At 40.4% G+C, this 23521-nt stretch overlaps 1 protein-coding gene across 2 annotated transcripts in view; it reads left to right on the plus strand.

Moving 5' to 3' along the window:
- Window positions 1-1145: 1145 nt before the first annotated feature.
- Window positions 1146-23521, plus strand: part of SRPRA (SRP receptor subunit alpha) — a 69596-nt gene continuing 47220 nt past the window's right edge. Inside the window, exons 1-6 of one of the 2 annotated variants that reach the window (XM_068110535.2) lie at window positions 1146-1333; window positions 8181-8261; window positions 12998-13158; window positions 13268-13440; window positions 13588-13665; window positions 15979-16126. In XM_068110535.2, the coding sequence (XP_067966636.1) occupies window positions 1217-1333; window positions 8181-8261; window positions 12998-13158; window positions 13268-13440; window positions 13588-13665; window positions 15979-16126 (758 nt within the window). In that variant the 5' untranslated portion in view covers window positions 1146-1216. The remainder of the gene's footprint in view (window positions 1334-8180; window positions 8262-12997; window positions 13159-13267; window positions 13441-13587; window positions 13666-15978; window positions 16127-23521) is intronic. The other variant, XM_068110536.2, reaches the window with a different exon arrangement.

Here is a 23521-nt window from a genome sequence, read left to right on the forward strand (position 1 = left end):
ATGCACAGCACTGTGTGCCTGTGATGGTGACTGCTCACATTGAGTTGGAACTGTGACACTTGGCATGACTTGATGCAATACGCTCGCTAGTTCTCTTGCTGAACGTGTGTATACAATGTACGTAATATGGGATTATCAGTTGCTTATGTGCATTAAAACATATTTCAATACAACCATTCAATTCATTGACCTCAGAAATGTACATCTAGACACCAGAATCAAGTATCTAGCTGGCATAGAACCAGAGATATCGGTCAGCAGATTTTCGGAAGCCGCCATCTTGGAATCCAATATGCCTATGGCATCAGTAAATCAACTTCTAAGTAGAACCATTCAATTCCTTGACCTCAAGTTTGTACATCCAGACACTAAAATCAAGGCTGTAGCTGGTATAGAACCAGAAATATTTGTAATTAAAGATTTTTAAGCCGCCATTTTGAAATCCAATATGGCGGCCACATTGGGGTGAATTCCAAAGTGGTTCCATATCTGAAAATGTTCTCCATATAATATTCTATCATTCTGCCAAATTTGGTGCTTCCATCACAAAATGCACAATTGGTTTGCTATGCCGCTGCACTATTAGAGTTGCCTACTAACACTACCTCTTCCACGAACCTCGACTTCCGGTATGTATACAAAAGTAAGTGAAACATAGACTACCGTACATTCTTTCAACATTTGTGCTGAGATCGATCATGCAGTTTAGTGACCACTGATGGGAGTAAGAACGGCTTAAATTGTCCTATATTTGATCGGTTTGAACACCCAAACACTGCACAACCGTTAACCATTGTGCTGGTCACGGTCAGATCAACATCTATTGTAAGCTTCGTGAACTAAAAGCATTCAAAATCACTCGGACGTTACAATCCATATGTGCTTTCTCGCTCCATCGCTTACACTATTTGTTACCTCTAAGATGGCGGCGCCTGCCCGCGTCACGAAGGCGTGACGTCATTGTAAAACTCCCTATGGCAGGAGAAATGTTGAGGTAAATGACACGGCACTTCAATTAATATTTTAATGGGTAATTTTTTTTTTTGCTTCGGCAGAAAAAATATGGCCGTATTAAGATCAATGAGTCCTTTTCACCGACATTCACCCAACAACTCAACAAATAATTTAAAACGAAGAGTGAGTTTTTCCGTCATGCCTACGTCACGTCCTGTCTGGTTCGCCGGGAAGGGAAATAGTATTGGGGAAGAGGGCAAAGATGTTGGACTTCTTCTCCATCTTTACCAAGGGTGGTATCGTTTTATTCTGCTTCCAAGAGGTGAACGGATGCTTCGGAGAGTCAATCAATGCTCTCATTAAGAGCGTCATTCTTCAGGTGAGGAACGTCGGCTTTCTGGGCTTGTCTTGGACTTCGATTACGAGGCTACGAATGGAATTTTCTTATCGGTTTCAACGTACATTAAACTTAAAGGCAACCTTCGCTTCGGGTTAAGGAAGAAGAGCTTGTTCGTGACACGGACGCTAAATATCATCACCAACAAACGTGCAGTTCTGTGATCTGGATTCAAGACGCTGACGTCGTGACCGGTCTCCATCTATCTGTATCTCTTTAGATCATCACATGATGTTCGTACGTTGTGTTACAGACACGTGGCATCATACGTCGTCCTCGTCCTCGATGTTCGCTCGGTGTTCCCCGAGCAAAATGTGTTTTTAAATATTTGAGAGTTACACAAGTAACCTGAGCAGGATTAAAGAGATGTACCCCAGGTGTGCCCCCAAACACGTCCCGGCCCATCATTTTTCCATACCGAGCAGATAATGCTGCTTGAAAGAACGAATTAAATGTTTAACTCCAACTGTTATCTCTGCGACCGAAGGTGGATGGAGGTTGTGTTTTCACCCATTTTGTTTGTCTTTGTGAGCAGGATATCTGAAAAACGTTGTGGATGGATTTGGCCAAAACTTGGTAGACAGGTTGGGTTTGTGTCAAAGGTTAATTTATTAGATTTTGGTGAATATACAGTACTAGAAATTATTAAGTGATTCTTCACCATAGAGAGGTACGGCCAAAAGCTCCACACTGTACACCATGATATCTCTAGTTATGGACGATTTGGATAAAAAGCTCCATACTGTACAGCATGATATATCAAGTTATGGACGATTTGGATAAAAAGCTCCATACTGTACAGCATGATATATCAAGTTATGGACGATTTGGATAAAAAGCTCCACACTGTACACCATGATATCTCTAGTTATGGACGATTTGGATAAAAAGCTCCATACTGTACAGCATGATATATCAAGTTATGGACGATTTGGATAAAAAGCTCCATACTGTACAGCATGATATATCAAGTTATGGATGATTTGGATAAAAAGCTCCATACTGTACAGCATGATATATCAAGTTATGGACGATTTGGATAAAAAGCTCCATACTGCACAGCGTGATATCTCAAGTTATGGATGATTTGGATAAAAAGCTCCATACTGCACAGCATGATATCTCAAGTTATGGATGATTTGGATAAAAAGCTCCATACTGCACAGCGTGATATCTCAAGTTATGGATGATTTGGATAAAAAGCTCCATACTGTACAGCATGATATCTCTTGTTATGGATGATTTGGATAAAAAGCTCCATACTGTACAGCATGATATATCAAGTTATGGACGATTTGGATAAAAAGCTCCATACTGCACAGCGTGATATCTCAAGTTATGGATGATTTGGATAAAAAGCTCCATACTGCACAGCATGATATCTCAAGTTATGGATGATTTGGATAAAAAGCTCCATACTGCACAGCGTGATATCTCAAGTTATGAACGATTTGGATAAAAAGCTCCATACTGTACAGCATGATATCTCCAGTTATGAACGATTTGGATAAAAAGCTCCATACTGTACAGCATGATATCTCTTGTTATGAACGATTTGGATAAAAAGCTCCATACTGCACAGCATGATATCTCAAGTTATGGATGATTTGGATAAAAAGCTCCATACTGTACAGCATGATATATCAAGTTATGGATGATTTGGATAAAAAGCTCCATACTGTACAGCATGATATCTCCAGTTATGAACGATTTGGATAAAAAGCTCCATACTGTACAGCATGATATCTCCAGTTATGAACGATTTGGATAAAAAGCTCCATACTGTACAGCATGATATATCAAGTTATGGATGATTTGGATAAAAAGCTCCATACTGTACAGCATGATATCTCTAGTTATGAACGATTTGGATAAAAAGCTCCATACTGTACAGCATGATATCTCAAGTTATGGATGATTTGGATAAAAAGCTCCATACTGTACAGCATGATATGTCTTGTTATGAACGATTTGGATAAAAAGCTCCATACTGTACAACATGATATCTCAAGTTATGGATGATTTGGATAAAAAGCTCCATACTGTACAGCATGATATCTCTTGTTATGAACGATTTGGATAAAAAGCTCCATACTGTACAGCATGATATCTCCAGTTATGAACGATTTGGATAAAAAGCTCCATACTGTACAGCATGATATCTCTTGTTATGAACGATTTGGATAAAAAGCTCCATACTGTACAGCATGATATCTCTTGTTATGAACGATTTGGATAAAAAGCTCCATACTGTACAGCATGATATCTCTTGTTATGAACGATTTGGATAAAAAGCTCCAAACTGTACAGCATGATATCTCCAGTTATGAACGATTTGGATAAAAAGCTCCATACTGTACAGCATGATATCTCTTGTTATGGATGATTTGGATAAAAAGCTCCATACTGTACAGCATGATATCTCTTGTTATGGATGATTTGGATAAAAAGCTCCATACTGTACAGCAGTTATGGATGATTTGGATAAAAAGCTCCATACTGTACAGCATGATATCTCCAGTTATGAACGATTTGGATAAAAAGCTCCATACTGTACAGCATGATATCTCCAGTTCTGAACGATTTGGATAAAAAGCTCCATACTGTACAGCATGATATCTCTTGTTATGAACGATTTGGATAAAAAGCTCCATACTGTACAGCATGATATCTCCAGTTATGAACGATTTGGATAAAAAGCTCCATACTGTACAGCATGATATCTCCAGTTATGAACGATTTGGATAAAAAGCTCCAGACTGTACAGCATGATATCTCTTGTTATGAACGATTTGGATAAAAAGCTCCATACTGTACAGCATGATATCTCCAGTTATGAACGATTTGGATAAAAAGCTCCATACTGTACAGCATGATATCTCCAGTTATGAACGATTTGGATAAAAAGCTCCATACTGTACAGCATGATATCTCCAGTTATGGACGATTTGGATAAAAAGCTCCATACTGTACAGCATGATATCTCTTGTTATGAACGATTTGGATAAAAAGCTCCATACTGTACAGCATGATGTATCAAGTTATGGACGATTTGGATAAAAAGCTCCATACTGTACAGCATGATATCTCTTGTTATGAACGATTTGGATAAAAAGCTCCATACTGTACAGCATTATATCTTGTTATGAACGATTTATATAAAAAGCTCCATACTGTACAGCATGATATCTCCAGTTATGAACGATTTATATAAAAAGCTCCATACTGTACAGCATGATATCTCAAGTTATGAACGATTTGGATAAAAAATCTCCATACTGTAAATCTAGAATGGCACTCAGTGGAGAGCATACCTCTGCCAGGTGAACAGGTTACGTTTTGTATCCCAGAGTAGACCAGAATATCACAATACAGAATCACATTTAATCAAAATCATCCGTTCACAACTTTTTGAGATGTCATGCTCTATATGGTTTTTGACCCAATCTCCCAATGGTGAAGAATCACTTAAAAAGGTAAATAATGATCATATCCAAATCCATATTCAGATGTTATTGTTCAGAATTAGTTGTGTAGAACATTCCGGCTATGCTAGTGCGGGCTATATACTGTACCAATAATGGAAAAGACGTCACAAGCAGGTCAGAAGAACAATCCAACAAGAGGAGGTTTATTTCAAAGGATGGGCGTGAGGGTGGGGAAGAGGGGTTTATTCATTCATAAATAATGAATATTCAGATGTTATCTGAATATTCATATCAATGAATGAGCATGTAATGTACAAGCAATCAATGAAAGAGCATACAAGGGACCAAGAACACACAAGGGATAAAAAAAAATGGACAAAGGGCAGGGACACAGAGCAGAGCTTGTCCTGGTCTCTCTAGCTTGTACAACTACTATCTAAAACAAACTATAAGGTCCCATCAGAAACAGCCATGCAAGGGTAGCTGGAGAAATAAAGTAAGAAAGAAAGGATAAAGTACTAGGCTGTTTGCGACCTCTTGCCTCACAGAACACCCAGCTGACATTTCGCAGGTTGTTGTTTATGGGAAACTTCAGCTGCTGAAGCGGCCTGCTTACCCAGACTTGTTGTTTATGGGAAAAGGGTTGGCTGCAGACATGGCCCAGGTGTAAAGGCTTATCCCGTGGTATGTCCTCTTTTGGGTTTATGGAAACAATCTGTCCGGCACAGGTAGTAAAGGCTTACTGCCAATTACGGGAAATGGGTACTGGTGGTAAGAGCTTATGCCTGTGATCTACTGTTTAAGGAAACTGAAGCTTGTAAGACAGCTTCGTAGTTTGGACTGGTTCGTTCTTAAGGAAATGGGGAGAAAAGGGGAGGGAAAAACCTAGCTAATCCCTCACAACGCATATTGACCCAATAAACCCACTAAACAAAAGGGTAGGACCATCTGCACATGTACCAATGGAATAACTAACTAGGGAACCTGTTTGTTGTGTGCCATTGCCTCGGGAATGATGGCTTCCTAGAACTGTCACATTATTGACGTGCCAGACTTGGCCTGAGGTTGTTGCGTAAACTTTTAATGGGAGGAAACGTGGGTGGGGAGTGCTTTACAAACCTCACCTGTTTGAGGATAGCAATGGATGATGTAAACTAGTTCCGCATCATGATGAGTAATTGCGGATAGTGAATCCACTGTAATATTTCTGTAAGGTTTCCATTGGATGTCAAACATTAGTTCTCAAACAGGGCGATTTCCTTGCCCCAGTTCTCAGGCAAAATATTAACCATAACCTCTCAAATTTTCTTAATGATTTCAACTTTTTCTTTTTTTACTGCCTCTACTCTGCTCTCAGCTCTGCTGCTCTTTTACTCTCTCAGCCCGTTGGCCTTCCCCAGAAACCCCATGACATGTCTTTCAAAAACTTCCTCCTTGTAAAACTTCCAAAATCCTGGCTTATTGCACACCTCAACTGACTTGGCATTTGTGGAACCACTTTCCTTGAGCTGTTCTAATCTACCCTTCCTTTCAGGGCTTCAAGCAGATGGAGCACCACCATCTCATGCTACCCTCCTCCCCCCAATTCTTATGTACATAATTTTATTTTGTCCTCATGGACCCTTCTTTACCCAACCCCTTACTTGCTGGTTTTCTTCAACTTCCCTCTCTCTTATTTTTCTGTTCCTTCATTTCCTTGCGTATTGTGTCCAACTGTTACTCCACTGCGGATTGCCAGTTCACACCCTTCTGAACATCATATCACTCTTCCATGAGCTTGTAGCTTTAAGTAAAATAAAGAATCTCTTTTGATGAAGATGCAGGGCAGTAAAACTTGTGTGGACAATCTAGAAGAGTTTAACTATCTAACAAGTAAACGAAAAAAAACATGTTTTAGGTCGACAAAGTTTTTATTTTTAAAGTTTTAAACCTACTTTTTTTATTTATTAAATTTTGATAGATGAAAATGTACCAGAAAAGAGGACCGTGGGCCAAATTTCAGCTCTCTCGGTCATATGGAACCAAGAAAACGAACAGCTCAAAGGTTTGAAATGGGACAAACAAACAAAGTTCAGATGAAGTTAAATAAAAGTGTGTAAAAATGGGGGACAAAATTGGTGATAAATGCTGAATGGATTGAACACTCTGAACCCTCTACAATATGAGCTGGAAACGAACAAAAAAAAATTTCCCCCTTGACGTTTTTTGAAATAAAAATGTATGATTTTCAGCTGGAAACAACGTTTATTTTTTCAGGTTTAGGAATTTCAAACAAAAGCAACTGTTTATTCCAATGACTTTTTAGCTCACCTGGAGCGAAGTTCAGGGGAGCTTATGCGATTGCGCGTTCGCCCGTCTGTCCGTCAGTCAGTAAACACTTGAAACTTCTTCTCCAAAACCGCTGATTTGGCACAAATTATATTTGTTGTGTTGTGACTAAAGTTTGTTCACGGCATTAAAAGAATCGAGGTCTAAGGGGGTTTACCGGGATCAAAGTGGATCCAGGTTTGACCAGGTTTGACCCCCAAAATAGTAATTTGCTTTTTCCTCAAACTACACACATAATTTAGATGACACTTGACCACAACCTTCACCACCCGTGATGCACCAAAGTTTGTTCACAGCTTTAAAAAAATCTGCCCCTTTGGGGGTCTATGGGGGGGAGGGGTTCCCCCTAAAATAGTTATTTGCTTTCTTCTCATAAACTACACATGCAATTTCGATGGAACTTCACCACAACCTTAATCACCCATGATGTACCAATGTTTGATCAAGGCATGAGAAAAATTTGGGTTCTTAGGAGGTATAAGGGGTTGAGGGGGGGGCGGGGCGGTGGGGGTGTTGCACCCCAAAATAGGTATTTTTTTTCTTTGTTTAAAGTCATATGATTATGTTAGTATGATTCTACATGCTGCCCTGTCTTCTAGCAACCATTGAAATTGGTTTAAATACCCTTAGTCGGTGCAGTATAGTTTATTCTACCGGGTGAGTGCCAGGGGTATTGCCCCCATGTTTAATGATAATATTTGAGAGTACCTGCTGTAGCCTCTGTTCCTCCCCTTTATGAAAGTATTAAGTGATTTTCCTTTTTCTCTCTTTTGTTTTATCCTTTGTTAGCTTTGCACTTTTTCTTTTCTTACTACCCTCCTATCAATGGTTGGGAATGCAAGTTTTAATGAGACATGGCAGGTGTTGTTAACACATTTTATCAAAGTACAAACCAATCTGCCTCTCTAATGTAATGCTTTGATATTTGCTTGCCTTTAATTCTGTTACCCTTTGGTCCCGAGGCAAACGTTGACCTACGCCTCACCTGCACCATCACCTTCCACTCCCACCCCATTTGTCAATGGCATGATCCAACCTGACCGCTGATGAGGTGTTCCCCATGTCACCTGCAGGAAAAGGGTATCAATAACTTCAACCATGAAGCCCTCAAGCTCCAGTACAAGCTGGATAATGAATTTGAACTTGTGTTTGTGGTAAGATTTAATTAAAAGCGTTCTGGTACCTATTTACTTGTCCATGCATTTACAATGAATCATCATGCATTGTTGCTCGGATTGTTACAACTGTTTATTCTTATTATTTATTTATTTACACTGAATGTGACATGTTTAGTCCATCGAATATAAATAGGTTATTCCGGAAAGTACTGTCCATTTAATTTGTGGAACAAGGTTGTTTGCTTCTAAAAGTCATTGAGAAAATATTTGAACAACTGCATTACAAATGTGATAAATTTAAAAATATTTTACTGTATTTTATGAAATTTATCTCATAACCAAATGCCTTGACTTTTTTTTTTCTTTTACATTTTCCAATCTTCTACAAAAAATATTATTGATAAACTATGTCTTTTAATTGCAATCTAAGCCCAACGCTTAAAGCGTGCCTGCGCGATTGATTGATGTCCCCCTCAATGAATTCCATTTTGGGGCAAAGCTTTTACCATGCCAGTGTATCAACTGTCTGGATTTAGTTTACAACACCTGTGAGGAGACGTGCTTTGACCCTTATGAGTGTTGCTATTGACACCATGTGGTTGATTCACCTGATAAGATGATAAAGCAATTCGAAGGTAAACATGATTATATAAATGGCAAACAATATTTAAATCCCCAGTTGGGAATGGCATCACTGAATAGGTTTCCATTCATGTTAAATTGTATCAATTACAACGATCATTTTGACATGACATCTATCTATAATTCCAGTAATCTCTGTGTGTATGTTTGTATGTTTGTCTGTGACCGCTGTTTCTCGACAACCACGGGTCCGATATACTTTAAACTTGCCAGGTATATTGCTGGGGACCCGAGGATGTGCCTTTTCAAGGTTTCATATTAATCGGACAAGTAGTTACCGAGCTATGTCCAAAAAACGATTCAACCAATCAGAGAGCAGCGAGCTATCACGTGTGCCGAACGTGCCGAACGTGGCGAACAGACTCTGCCTCGGACGGCACATTTGAGAGCGTATTCATTTATTTCACGTTGGCAAACTATGTTGCCGCTATGTTGGCGTTAAACGATGTTTTAAAACTAATTAAAACTAATTTGCGATTCTTTCGCTTTCCTGCGCGTTTGTGCATGCTATGGCGATTTCTTTACCAAACTCCGCAAGCCGTTCGCTTTGGACCAAACCATTTCATGTAAATAGAGGGGGGGGATTGTCACCATACTCGCAAGCCGTTCGCTTTGGACCAAACCATTTCATGTAAATAGAGGGGGGGGGGGATATAATTTTAGATATATATATATAGTACGGGCATGCCCTAGTGTTTCAAATGAAACCTAAAGCCAGAACTTTGGGTTAACAGGCAACAAGACTCGAGGTTAACACTTTTTTTTCCCCCAAACAGGCTTTGCCTACAATATTTTTCAATAGGAAGCTGTCGAGCAACAGAATCATCAGTATAGCCTGTCAGGAAGATGTCAGAGATTTATTTATTTATTTTTCATATCAAATTAGTAAGCAGGCAACTTTGAAAATGTTTTGGTGTACTGCATGCACGTTAGAAATCTTAGAGCGGTGCAAATCAAATGATATATTGGTTAAACCTGCTAACAGTAACAGCAAAAACTCTGCATCTGTGAAAATCACAATTTGTGTAGAATGACTTCATGGGTTCATTAATGCGTCCTTGTATGGTATTTTGAGTTTCTATATTATTGCCGCAGCTGCGGGCTTGTACTTTGTGTCCTGTCTGTCCGTATCCTCTAAGTCTAATCAAATATGACAACACATTTCTTTCATATTCAGCAGATGTATGCAATCATATCTGGTCATGAGGCACGTCAAATGGTTTTGAGAATGGAGACCATCTAGAATTTTGCTAATTGCATTTTTTATGGGAGAGAATAGTACAAGATTGAACATGCTTTAGGGAAACATTATTTATTTATATACACTTTACTATCTCCACTACCAACATGCAACCTTTAAATATTTATTTATTTATTTACACTTTTACGAAAATCACTATCTGTGTAGCACCTTCATATCTTTTCATCTTGTATAGTTTACCATCACCACTACTACCTTAAATTGGTGTCGCATCTGCCAGCATTAGTTTACGGATGTTCAAGATCCATTACACATGAGTGTACAGTAGTGATCATGTACATTAGTTAGGAAGGTGTTTTTTAATATATTTTTTTATTTTATTTTTTATTATTATTATTAACACAGGTATAAAACAGGTATAAAAACATTGCCTCAAACAGGGAACCATGATTGTCATGGGGCCCGCAAGGCTAACCCCTGCTCCAGCGGGGAAAATGGCCTTAAAACGATCATTCATTATTACATTAACACAGCGTAGTCCTTAGGACAAAGCCATCTAGAACAGTATTTGTCTGTCTGTATGTCTGCACGTATGCATGTATGTGTCCCTCAAAAATGTACACCAATCAGAGCTGAGGATCTGGTCACATGACAGGGGTGATGTGATGTGATTACATCTGTGATGTCATTATGACGGCTGACTCCACACACCACCATTTTGATTCCAATTTCATTCAGGCCGAACATATCGTCAAACCTGTCGTATATCGCAATCACCATACTCTACCTTTAAGTTTTTCATTCAGTGTGAAACACAAACAAATCGATTGTTAAAATGATCATCAAATATTGAAAGCATCGGCATTACGGGGCTTCTAATGACACAGTACGTATAGGCCTTAGGCTTCATGCCCTCATGCCTCACCTTCAGGCTCCTTCGGACAAGTTCACCCAGGTTTCTTAATACAGTAGTATCGTTTTCGTAATTATAATAATATAGTAAATATAATTGTAACACTGCAATCCCTTTGTTGTGACTGCAAAGTTACTGGATTGAAGCGGTGTATGGTTGGTTCATTGTTGACTCGGAACATATTGAATAAACCAGTGTCTCAATGCAATATCTTCACTTCCATGGTGACATGCAGCTTTGAGACTTACAGTACTTCAAAATAATTGAATACTTACATTATTTGATAACTGGTATCCCCAACCAGGTCATCGATCCTCTTCAACTAAACTTTTAAAGTATCAAATAAGCCCGGCTACACTGCTACACCCGGCTACGTTAGACTTTCGGTCTTGTGTTTTTTTAAAATATTGTTTCCCATGAATACTTTTATTGTTTATTCAGGCACTAGTTGCCTTCTGATCCCTAATCAACAACTGCTCTTGATACTCGATCATATACTTTCTCTATGTCAACAACAAGAAGGTACAGTTTCCTCTTCCTTGCCAAATCCTTCTCTTGGCATTGCCTTATAATACAAATCGCCTCTGTTGGTGATCTTCTTGGCATAAAACCAAACTGGTTCATGTTATCTATATTTACAACTCTTCTTGGTCTTCTTTCAACCACCTTTTCAAAAACTGGTGATTGAAAGAAGACAAAAAGTGCTAAATATAGGCACATAATATTATTTAAAACGAGATAAAATGTCATTGTACAGTGCATTCAGAAAGTATTCAGACCCCTTCACTTTTTTCACATTTTGTTATGTTGCAGCCTGATGCTGAAATCGTTTAAATTCATTTTTTCCCTCATCAATCTACTTTCCATACCCCATAGTGACAAAGAGAAAACAGGATTTTAGAAAGTTTTGCAAATTTATTAAAAAGAAAACACTGAAATATCACATTGACATAAGTATTCATACCCTTTGCTATGACACTTGAAATTTAGCTCAGGTGCCTCCCATTTCTCTTGATCATCTTTGAGATGTTTATACACCTTGATTGGAGTCCACCTGTGGTAAATTCAATTGATTGGACATCATTTGGAAAGGCACACACCTGTCTATATAAGGTCTCACAGCTGACAATGCATATCAGAACAAAAACCAAGCCATGAAGTCGAAGGAACTGCCTGCAGAGCTCAGAGACAGGATTGTGTCGAGGCACAGATTTGGGGAAGCCTACAAAAATATTTCTGCTGCATTGAAGGTTCCCAAGAGCACAGTGGCCTCCATAATTCTTAAATGTAAGAAGTTTGGACAACCAGGACTCTTCCTAAAGCTGGCCGCCCGGCTAAACTGAGCAATTGGGGGAGAAGGGCCTTGGTAAGAGAGGTGACCAAGAACCCGATGGTCACTCTGGCTGAGCTCCAGAGATCCTGTGTGGAGATGGGAGAAACTTCCAGAAGGACAACCATCACTGCAACACTCCAACGATCGAGGCTTTATGGCAGAGTGGCCAGACGGAAGCCTCTCCTCAGTGAAAGACACATGAAAGCCCACAGAATCTTGTTTCTCACAGTCAGAGTCCTTTAGGTGCTTTTTTGCAAACTCCAAGTGGGCTGAGGCTGCAACATAACAAAATGTGAAAAAAGTGAAGGGGTCTGAATACTTTCTGAATGCACTGTATATGATCATATGATATAGTAAGTTGTCTATGTTTACATTTTTTGCATCATATACATTGTGGCAAAATAATAATGACAAGGTTATCCCCTGCATGTTGTAAGATCTTCTATTAATATTCTCTTACAATTCAAAAATGTAGGTCGTTGTTCTGCTGGCACCCTTATATTAATTATAGATTGTTATAAAAATACTCCAGAATCGTAAAATTGTGGGCCAGTTATATTTATTATTTATAAGTGTAAAAGGTACTTGTTCCTCGTAAACCTTTTTTGTTTTCTATATATATATATATATATTCATTTTTTCGTTGTCGTTGTTGTTTGGCCTTCCCTTCCCCTCCTCACCAGGTCGGTTATCAGAAGATTCTTACACTCACCTATGTAGACAAGTTTCTTGATGATGTCCGCAAAGAGTTTAGGGACAAGTACCGCAATGAATTGCGGCAAGGCGTCTTGGCACTCTTAAATGGCTCCTTCAATTTTGAGAATGATTTTCATCACCTACGCAAGTATGCTTAATTTGGGTAACAAAACTGAAGGATGCAATATTTAGCATGATCGTTATTTCTCTGTATACATTTAAGCATGGCATATTTTGGTGGTGTCGTGTGTATCCAGGCAAGCAGAGAAATGCAGCAAAAAGCAAGCACCAATCGAGATGAAGACCTATGCAGAGTCTTATAAGTCTCAGAAGACTGTAAACTCCTTGATTCAAGTGCCAGCAGACAAGACAAAAGAAAGCAAGAAGGGTAAAGGCAGCAAGAAAAATGGAAAGACCATCAACGCAGTTCGTAAGTTTGTTTATTCAGTTTCGTTGGTATGACACTTACTTTCATCTACAAGAGTGGTTCAGGTTGTCCTGCACTTTTTATTCTCGATGGTCATAAAGGAATTCGATCATTTTCTCAAGTGTTTGTGCTAATATTGCATGTGTGAAGTGATGTTACAGCTACACAAAGGCACTCTGGGTTTTTACAGCACGAGTTCACTCACTCACGACGGGAGCGGCAGGAAAGGTCATTCCTCTTTGGGGTATATAGATTACAGTCGATCTATGGTCGGGTCTCAAGAACATTGGGTGTGTGATCATTTACCAAGTTTCTTGTGGAGAGATCGCCAAGTGTTTTAAGCATTCGAGCAAGCACTCCATTCAAAACCGTAAAGGAATGGCTGGCTTGGCATGCGCTAGCTAGCAGCTTGGTAAATGACCACTACCCGGGCTTCCTCCCTTTCAGTTTCATGTTAAACAGCAGGAGCGAATTTCAAAAGACCACCACGAAAAACGCCACGTCAGCGCCAGGAAGGGTCATGTTATTTACCCAACCCTTGTGAGGTATATAGAACACAGTAGATCTTTGCTCAGTTCTGTAAGTAAAACTTCTCTCACGGATGTCGGGATTCCTCCAAATTTCTTTGTTTGGTGTTATAAACAGCATTAGCGACTGTTTAAAAAGCTAATCATACGCGTTTGTGGTTTATAATGTTTTTACCTCTGGTAGAGGCCGTTGGGCCGTTGCTCCCACGAAAACGCCATTGATAAGCTATTTATAAACGTTGACTCGACGTTTGTTCAAGGAGGAAAAACACCTTGGGGAGGTGGGATTTTAATGGTATTAATATTGTTTTGTGTAATAACATTATTTTATGCTATTGTCGTTAGTTTTGTTATTGGAAGCGGCCTTGGAAAAACGCCACGATAAAACTAATTTAACATTGATATGTACCTCAATATGCAACCCCGTTGACGGCAATGGCGGGGAAAACCCGCTCGGGGGAGAAAACCGCCTTGGGGAGGAGGGCAAATGAATGCGCTACAACCTTCATTGTGTAACCATTAGTCATCCTGTCACGTTTGGTTGAGAAGTTGAGAAGTAATTTGGTTGAGAAGTAATGACAGAATGTATTGGGGTCAAAATTCATCAGACAGACACCAAATGGGGTATTTTAGTATGATAGTGGTGAACTGGTTGTCGTGTGATGGGGTGTGCGGGCAGTGTTGTGTAATAACGTTTCTGGCAAATCTAAATATAAAAATATTTGAAACTTGCATGAGGTTAGCTGTGCAGTTTGGTATTATGTCTCAAATGCAGAAGTGTCTTTGAAGAACCATGGCATATATAAATTAATAAAGTATATTATTTACAGCAAGGACCAGCAATGGGAGCACTTCAAAAATGCCACTAAAAAAAAATGAATGGAAGCCATCATTCATTTGCACTGGAAATAAATAAAATAAGCATTGGAGAGGACACTTTGAAAAGAACTCGGTTGAACAGAATGTAGAAGGAATATACAGTAATGCCTCGCTTCTCGCTATCCTGTAGAATGCTGATTCGTTATAAAGCTTTTGTCCTGGAGAAATTTTCCACTAAAAATGTTTTCCTAAAAACAAAAGAAAATTAGGAAAACCCATAACACGCAGTGCTCGGCAAGTAAACGCACCCACCGCCATTGCTGTGCATTCACACACTGTGAGCCAATCAGGTAAAAGCAGGTCGTGCTTTAGACTTTGCTACGTCGACCATTATAACAATTCTCAACAATGCAAATAAGATGATTGCTCCTGCCAAGTCCACTACTTTGATAACTAAAACAAAGTTAGCTCGTTCAAGGAGAAGTGTAAAGCCGGTTAAGATTGGTTCGACAGGTTTAAGCACCGCAGTAATTTGCAGAGAATCCACATAAGTGGTGAAGCTGCGATTGCTGATGACTGACCAGGTAGCCCTTGAATTCCCCAAGCTGTTTACCATCTGCATTGCAGTATTTATTAAACAATATGTTTGCCCTCTGTTATTAGCATTATTACCAATACCAAATTGAAGCCCTCAATAAATAATGCTGTCGTGAGAGCATCTCTATATCAACAATTGTCGAATCACTCCTTTTAGTATATTTTTGATTTGCGCACTCTTCTCCATGAACGTATCCTGAGCGCTAAGCGAGGTACGTTATTGCTGTAGTGTTTAACTGAGCTTACCAAAAGTCCTAATATTTTGGCAGGTGATTTTCATATATTTGCATCATTCAAGGATGTGGTTGACGTCAAGTTTTGTAGTGACGATGATGTCTTGGAAGTAGCTGTGTACTTGTAGCTGTGTACTTGTTATAAAGATGCATATGCTTCTTGTTTCTGACACGAAGCTGTTGCCACACTGATAAGATGAATACCTATGTGCAGTAGTAGAATAGGTTGGAAAAAATATGCAGAAGCATCTTGGACTTTTTAGTTTTCTATAACAAAAAGTGCAGGTTACATTTTAAACACCCTCATGTTAGGTCTGTTTGGCAATGCTGCTTTGTAAGATCCAGCTATTACCTGTATATTTCAGCACCGTGCAACTTGAATGCAGTTCAACCAGAGATTCCAGAGCAAAAGACCAAGAACATGGTGAATGGCAAGGCTGGTTGTGATCCAGGCCAATTGAGTGCTGCAGAGATCACTCGAAACTGTGAGGAGTTTATCAAGAAGCAAACAGGGTGGGTGCTTTAACTTGGAATTCTGCTTGATGGTTGGTGCAGTATACTTTATGTAGTAAAGAATGCAAGATAGCCGGGTTTTTTTTTTTTTTTAACTGCATCACATTACGGAAGGGGGAAATGCCACTCTGTGTGATCTGCAAAGAGCAGCACGCAAAGGTCCGACGTACGTCAGATTTAATGTTAATCTTAGAAATGCAGTTTGGCCAGTGTGTTGATGATAACTCTCCACCTCTTTGTGAAATGCATCATGGGGTCTTTAAATCCACCAACCAGTAGTACTGGCAGCAGGTTACTGAGTCTTAACGTCCTTGGATGGCGCACACATTGTTGTGAAATGCACGGGTGAGTATTTCAAAATAACTCGCTTGCTAAAATAAGTTGTATGCCCGAAGTATTCTGTGCAAGTTGTGTTCCTGATCCCAAAGCTTCATAACAACCCGTACAAGTGTAGGTTTATAGTGGGTGTCAGGCAGTGTACCAGGCACTGTACCACCAAACAGTTATCGGTTATAGTTAACTCAGGCTTACAAGTTGTTAGGGGTGCATTCAGAAAATATTGTTTAGCAATTGAAAAGAAAGGAGAAGTTCTTTGCTGAAAGGATTGAAACCTCGATGAAAAACGGTGCCCAGCTGATGATCCGGGCAGTTGGGAAACCAGTCAGTGTGTGTGCGTGTGCGTGCGTGGGTGTGTCAACGATTTTATATAGCCTGCTAGTCTTCCTCCTGGTATAATGTTTCACAAAATGAGATTTGCATTTGTATATTCTTCCATTGTTCACCTTGAGTATGTGTGGCTGTGTGTGTGTGTCGCCATTTTTCTCAGAGATGGCTGAACGGATCTTCATCAAACTTTCAGAGGTTCATCAATGAGTTCTGGGGAGTGTTTTAGGCCAAATTTCTTTTAGAAATCATAAAACCCAAAGACCTTTAAAACCTCTAAGACCCGTTTTACCCTTTATCAACCTAAGACCCCTAAGACAATTTAGACATTTTAGAACCCAAAGACCCCCAAGAGACTAAGGCTATCTAGAACCTAAGACACCAAAGACTTTTTATACTCATTAGAAAAGCAAATTCCAGGAAACCTAAACCTTAAGCCCCCTTATACTCTCAATATTCATGAGACCCTTTAGAACCCCAAATGTCCAGCTTCCTTCTTGGGACTACAGTGCAGTAATTGGTCTTTATTTTGACTGGCACAGCTGGTAAAATGAGTTGTATCTAAAATAATTCAACTGCATGGCTATCACATTTTATGAGGTAGGCCTGAAACCTCCCTTTCTACTTTTCTAAACCATTTGATGACTTAACCCACTGCATTGTAATTGAAGAATATATAATAATGTTTCTTTTCTGTAGCTTATGGTGCAGATAAAACTAGATAACGACACTCGGTAGAGCGTATACCTCGGCCTGGCTGAACAGTTTACGTTTTGTATCCCACTGAAAGGCCGGATCTGGATCCGGACCTTAACTAAAATCTAATCGGCTTGTTCCTGTCACCTAACAAACTCATCCACCTGGTTTTGTCTGAATCTGTCCACAACTTTTTGAGATATCAAGCTAATATATCGTTTTTGGCCCCATTTCTCAATGCTGAAGAATCAATTTAAAACATTTTTTAACTCGTATCCAGATTCGGATCGTCACCAAAATCAAATCAATTTGGCCTTGCCATACACCCAACCTGCCCACAAAATTTTGTCTGAATCCATCCATAGCTTTGTGATATCCTGTTGTATATTATTTTAGCCCCACATTACTCAATGGTGAAGAACCATTTACAAAATTATCGGATCTGTATCTGGATTTGGATCTTCATCAAAATTGAATCAATTCCACTAGTGTATTAAAAGCCCTGGGCCCGGTTACTAGAAGCTATCCTGTGGATATATTTAATGCACTGGATATGTGATTTATCCACGTAATAGGCTTATCTGTGCTTCTAGCAACCGGGCCCTGGAAATCAAAATTATGGTATTCAACATTAATTTCAACGGTATTTATGTGGTATTCAACATTAATTTATTTTGTGTTAATGGAAAATAATGTACGAGCAATGGATGTTCAGGTGACAACAACAACAACAACAACAACAACATGCATTTTGAGGCCATTTTCCCTGCTAGAGCGGGGGTTAGCCTTGCGGTCCCCATGACAATCTTCTCCATTTGGGATGTTCATGTGAAATAATAAAAAATTCCTCCAAATATCACTTTTGCATTTGCATAGGTTTTTTTGGTACATTTTGGACAAGATCACCCCAAAATTTCCATATTTTGACATCAATTTTTCAAAATTGTCTGTGGGAGTATGCCCCTGGACCCCCCTAGAAAGGACTTGTTTTACCTTTTTTTTTTCTTTTTTTTTTTTAAAATTTATAAATAACTGCAGTTTCACTCATGTACAGTGCCTATATAAAGTCTACTCCCCTTTGAAAAATTTCACCTTTTGTTGCCTTATAGCCTGGAATTAAAATGTATTAAATCAGACTTTTTCCACCTGTATTTACACATCGTAACTTCCAAGTGAAAATTAAATTCTACAAATTTTAGATAATTAATTAAAAATACAAAACTAGAATATCTTGGTTGGATAAGTGTCCACCCCCCTGAGTTAATACTTGGTGGAAGCACCTTTGACAGCAATTACAGCTTGGAGTATGTTGGGATAGGTCTCTACCAACTTTTCACACCTTGATTGGGCAATATTTGCCCATTCTTCTGTACAAAACTGTTCAAGCTCAGTCAAGTTACGTGGAGAGTGTTGATGGACAGCAACTTCGTCATGCCACAGATTTTGGATTCTATTTAGGTCGGGGCTCTGACTGGGCCAATCAAGGACATTTGTCTTTTTGTTCCTTGGCCACTCCAGTGTGGCTTTGGCTGTGTGTTTCGGGTCGTTGTCATGCTTAAAGGTAAACTTCTGTCCCAATTTCAGCATTCTTGCTTAAGGCAGCAGGTTTCGTCTCGGATATTTCTGATTTTGCTCCATTCATTTTCCCTTCTATCTTGACGAATGTCCCAGTCTCTGCTGATGAGAAACATCCCCATAACATGATGCCACCACTGCCATGCGTCACAGTAGGGATGGTGTTCTTTGGTGATGTGCTGTGTTGGGTTTGCGCCAAAACGTATCGTTTTGCATTTAGGCCACAATGTTCCACCTTGGTTTCGTCAGACCACAAAACTTTTTGTTACATGGCTTCCGAATCTCCGGAGTGGTACCTCAAATAGGACTCAAGGAAGCCATTACTTTTTGAGTAATGGCTTCCTTCTTGCCACCCTACCATACAGGCCAGACTTGTGAAGTGCTTGGTATATTGTTGTCACATGCACACAGTGACCAGTCTTTGCCATAAAGGGCTGTATCTCTTTCAAAGTTACCATTGGCCTCTTGGTGGCCTCTCTGATCAGCCTCCTCCTTGCTTGGTCATCCAGTGTGGAGGGACGGCCTGATGTCGGCATGGTTTTGGTGGTACCATACGCCTCCCATTTCTTAATGATTGTCTTGACTGTGCTCCAAAGGATATTCAAGGCGTTTGAAATATTTTTATACCCATTCCCTGATCTGTGCCTTCCCACAACTTTATCCTGGAGGTCTTTTGAAAGCTCCTTGGTGCTAATGGTTGCGTCTTTGCTATTAAATGCATGACCCAGCAGAGGAAACCGACAGACACAGCTGATTTTATTCCGAAATAATCAGAATCACTACAATTTAACACAGCTGGAGGCCAATTAACTTGGTGTTTGATTTTGAAGATGATTGGTTGCACCTGAGCTAATTTACAATTGCTCTTATAAGGGGGGTGGACACTGATGCAACCAAAATAATCTAGTTTTGTATTTTTAATGAATTTTCTGAAATTTGTAGAATTTGTTTTTCACTTGGAAGTTGTGGGTTACGATGTAAATAAAGGTAGAAAAAGTCTGATTTAATGCAATTTAATTCCAAGCTATAAGGCAACAAAATGTGAAAATTTTGAAAGGGAGTGTAGACTTTCTCTAGGCACTGTACATGTAACTCCTTCCATTTTTAAGTTCAATCAAATCACCTGACCAAATATAACAAGCATTCTGAGTATTGCGCTGCAAATCATCTTTGACCAAACCCTTTCCTTCGACAAATACACTAAACAGATCACAAAGTCAGCCTTCTTTCACCTGAATAACATTGCCCGTCTCCGCTCATCCCTCTCCTCCACGGCTGCAGAAACCCTCATCCACGCCTTCATCACCTCCCGTCTGGACTACTGCAATAGCCTCCTCTATGGTTCACCCTCAAAAATCACCAATAAACTCCAATACATTCAGAACTCCGCTGCCCGTCTACTCACCCATTCCCGGACCCGTGACCACATCACCCCCGTCCTTTACAAGCTTCACTGGCTCCCCATCCCCCAGAGAATCCAGTACAAAATCCTCCTCTTGACATACAAAGCCCTCCATAACCTGGCCCCATCCTACCTGGCTGACCTCTCCAGACACACTCCCACCCGCAACCTCCGCTCTGCTGGTACCAACCTCCTGACCCCCTCCATCCGGACCAAATTTAGATCCTGGGGGGACAGGGCCTTCTCCATCGCTGCTCCCACCCTCTAGAACTCGCTACCTCACACCATCAGAGACTCCTCCTCACTCACCACATTCAAAACATCACTCAAGACCCACCTGTTCAACACTGCATTCAACATTCAACCCACAGCATTTAACCCCTGACTATCTCTTCTCCTTCTCCCTCCTTTTGCTTTAAATATTTCCCTATTGATTCTTGTCTTTTTGCAATTGTTGTTTTCATGTATTGTTATGCATTATGTTTGCCACTCTGTCAAAGCGCCTTTGGGCTTCTGGAAAAGCGCTATACAAAATAAATGAATTATTATTATTATTATTAATACATGTCCCCTACCGGCAGTGTGAATTATATAATTACCAACTCACGGTCTGAGGTAACTCGGCTAAAAATTATCCGATTTGCACCAAATAAAGTTCATGAATGGTTGCACAGACCCCTACTTCTCACTAAAAGTGGAAACAGAATGTAAATTGGAGTTAAAACAAGGAATATTAACGGCTTTGACTTACCGCACTCCAAATTATAGTCCAGAAAACTGTTGGGGAAATTACCAAAGTTCAAAGTGCCATAACTTTGTCAAAAATGATCGAAACGTCGTGAGGTTCGAACTTGATCTGTAACTTGATCTGTAAAAAAAACAAAAAACTTGAGGAAACCATGTGCCAAGTTTAAATCATTAGCATTAAGCATTTAGAATAAAAAGTCCGGAAAGCTGTTCTTTGCGTGACAGACTGACTGACTGACGGACGGACGGACGGACGGACGGACGGATGGACGGACGGACGGACGGACAGACTGACGGAGGGACGGTGTGCAAACCCAAAGTCCCCTCCGGTGTACACCGGTAGGGGACTAATAAGTGGCTTTAGAATATACTAGCAAAGGTACCCGTCCCCAGTGACAGGAAAAGATAGCCATCCATGGTGGTGGCAAGAATAACCACAGAAGATGACAGGCAGTTTTCTGGGGAAATTCAATCCATCCTGTCGTGCTCAACTTCACAAAAGGTGACACTATTCAAACCAACTGCAGCAGCGAGGAAGTATACCCCCATCATTTTTCCAGGGCATTTCCCTGTGGCCGAAGGAGCCACTAATCCTGGTAACACCTGGCCGGTACAACCTTTCCCCTCTGACAAATTTTGTCCAAATCCATACAGATGTGTAGGAGTGTATGTATTTGTGACATGCAGAGAGACAGACAGATCAACATTTATAGTTGTGAAAGATTTTTCTCCTTATTAATTTTCTGATGATGGGTTTGTGCAAATCCTCGGCTCATTTTTTTTGTATTCCTCAGTATTTCGACAAGCAGGTTGTGTTACATCGTCAGATTAAAAGGCTTCTTTTTAACCATCTATGTATACTGTGTATTTTACATTGTTTACCCAAGCCTAATTTCAAGGTCGCCCATATTAGTTTTCGTACAATAAACCTCTCCTTTATTTTGGATCAGGAACATTAGAACATTTCCGTATCAGCCTCATGTTTTTCATCCATCATCATGAAATTGGAGCTGATTTGTTGATTTGTAATACTCAGTTCCAGAAAGAGGATAATAAGCTTGTTACATACACGTCAGGTGGGTCGACGACAACCGTTGACCACCTGCTGGTGCGTAGGCGAGATAGGGGGCACCTCCGGGACACAAAGGTGATCCCAGGGGAGGAGGCTGTTTCACAGCACCACTTGGTTGTCTGCGACATAAGGGTGAAAGGTGCAAGGAGAGCTCAGCGGGTGAAGTACCAACCGAGAATGAAGGTGTGGAGGTTGAAAGAGGTGACAGTGAGGGAGGCATTAAAAGAGAGGCTGAGTAGGGTCGAGGATGATGTGGTTGAGCTTGAAAGTGGTTGGATGTCAATGAAAGATAGTCTGTTGGGAGCCGCTGGTGAGGTATGTGGATGGACAAAAGGACCACCGAGGCACTCGGAAACATGGTGGTGGGATGATGAAGTTGGAAAGAAGATTGACGAGAAGAGGAAGAAATGCCAGACTCGTCGACGCTGAGGAGGCTCTCTGAGAATGGTCAGAGAGATGTCCACTTTGACAAGCACATGATCAGATGAGCCGATTGGAGCAGAAGAAGAGCAGCAGACATTTTCAGGGAAGTTTGTCATAACCAAATCCAGAAGAGAAGATGCTCCGTTGACTGAGATCCGGGTCGGGAAATTGACAGATTGTGTCAGTCCCAGTGAGTCGCAGAAGTCCTTTGCTGAAGAGCCATGGCTGGTGAGAGAGGTACCCACACCCAGCCAACTGGCATGGTGACAATTGAAATCACCACATATGAGGAAGAGAGAGTTGGGATGGGTAGATAGAAGTTGGTCCATATTATCAGACAGCGAGATGTAGATGGAGTCATCGCTGTTTGGTGGACGGTACAACACATATGAACAAAAGGTGGGAGCGAAGGGGAAGCCGTAGCCAAAGGTATTCCTGGGGGTGAGGTGGAGAGAGGGCAGTGGAGGGCGAGTGAGGAAGAGAGTTTTTTATAAAGATAGCAACCCCACCTCCAGGACGAGGCTCAGGTCTATCATACCGGAGGAGGGAGTAACCTGGGAGAGATACCAAGGCATCAGAGACATCATGAAGGAGGAAAATTTCTGTTAAGCAGATCACATCTGGTTTGTCAGAAGCAACCTGTATGGAGAGATCAGTCAAGTTTGAGCGAAGGCCCCGGATGTTTGAGGTCCATACCGTTAATGAAGAGGAAGGGGGAGCATCGGGTCCAGAACAGGGGGGGGGGGGTAGGGGTAGGGTAAGATGTGGAAGAGGAGGAAGTGGTAGGGAAGATGGAAGAGGAGAAAGAAGGAGGAAG

This window comes from Myxine glutinosa, chromosome 3 (genome assembly GCF_964187855.1).
Source record: "Myxine glutinosa chromosome 3, kmMyxGlut1.1, whole genome shotgun sequence".
NCBI lineage: Eukaryota > Metazoa > Chordata > Myxini > Myxiniformes > Myxinidae > Myxine > Myxine glutinosa.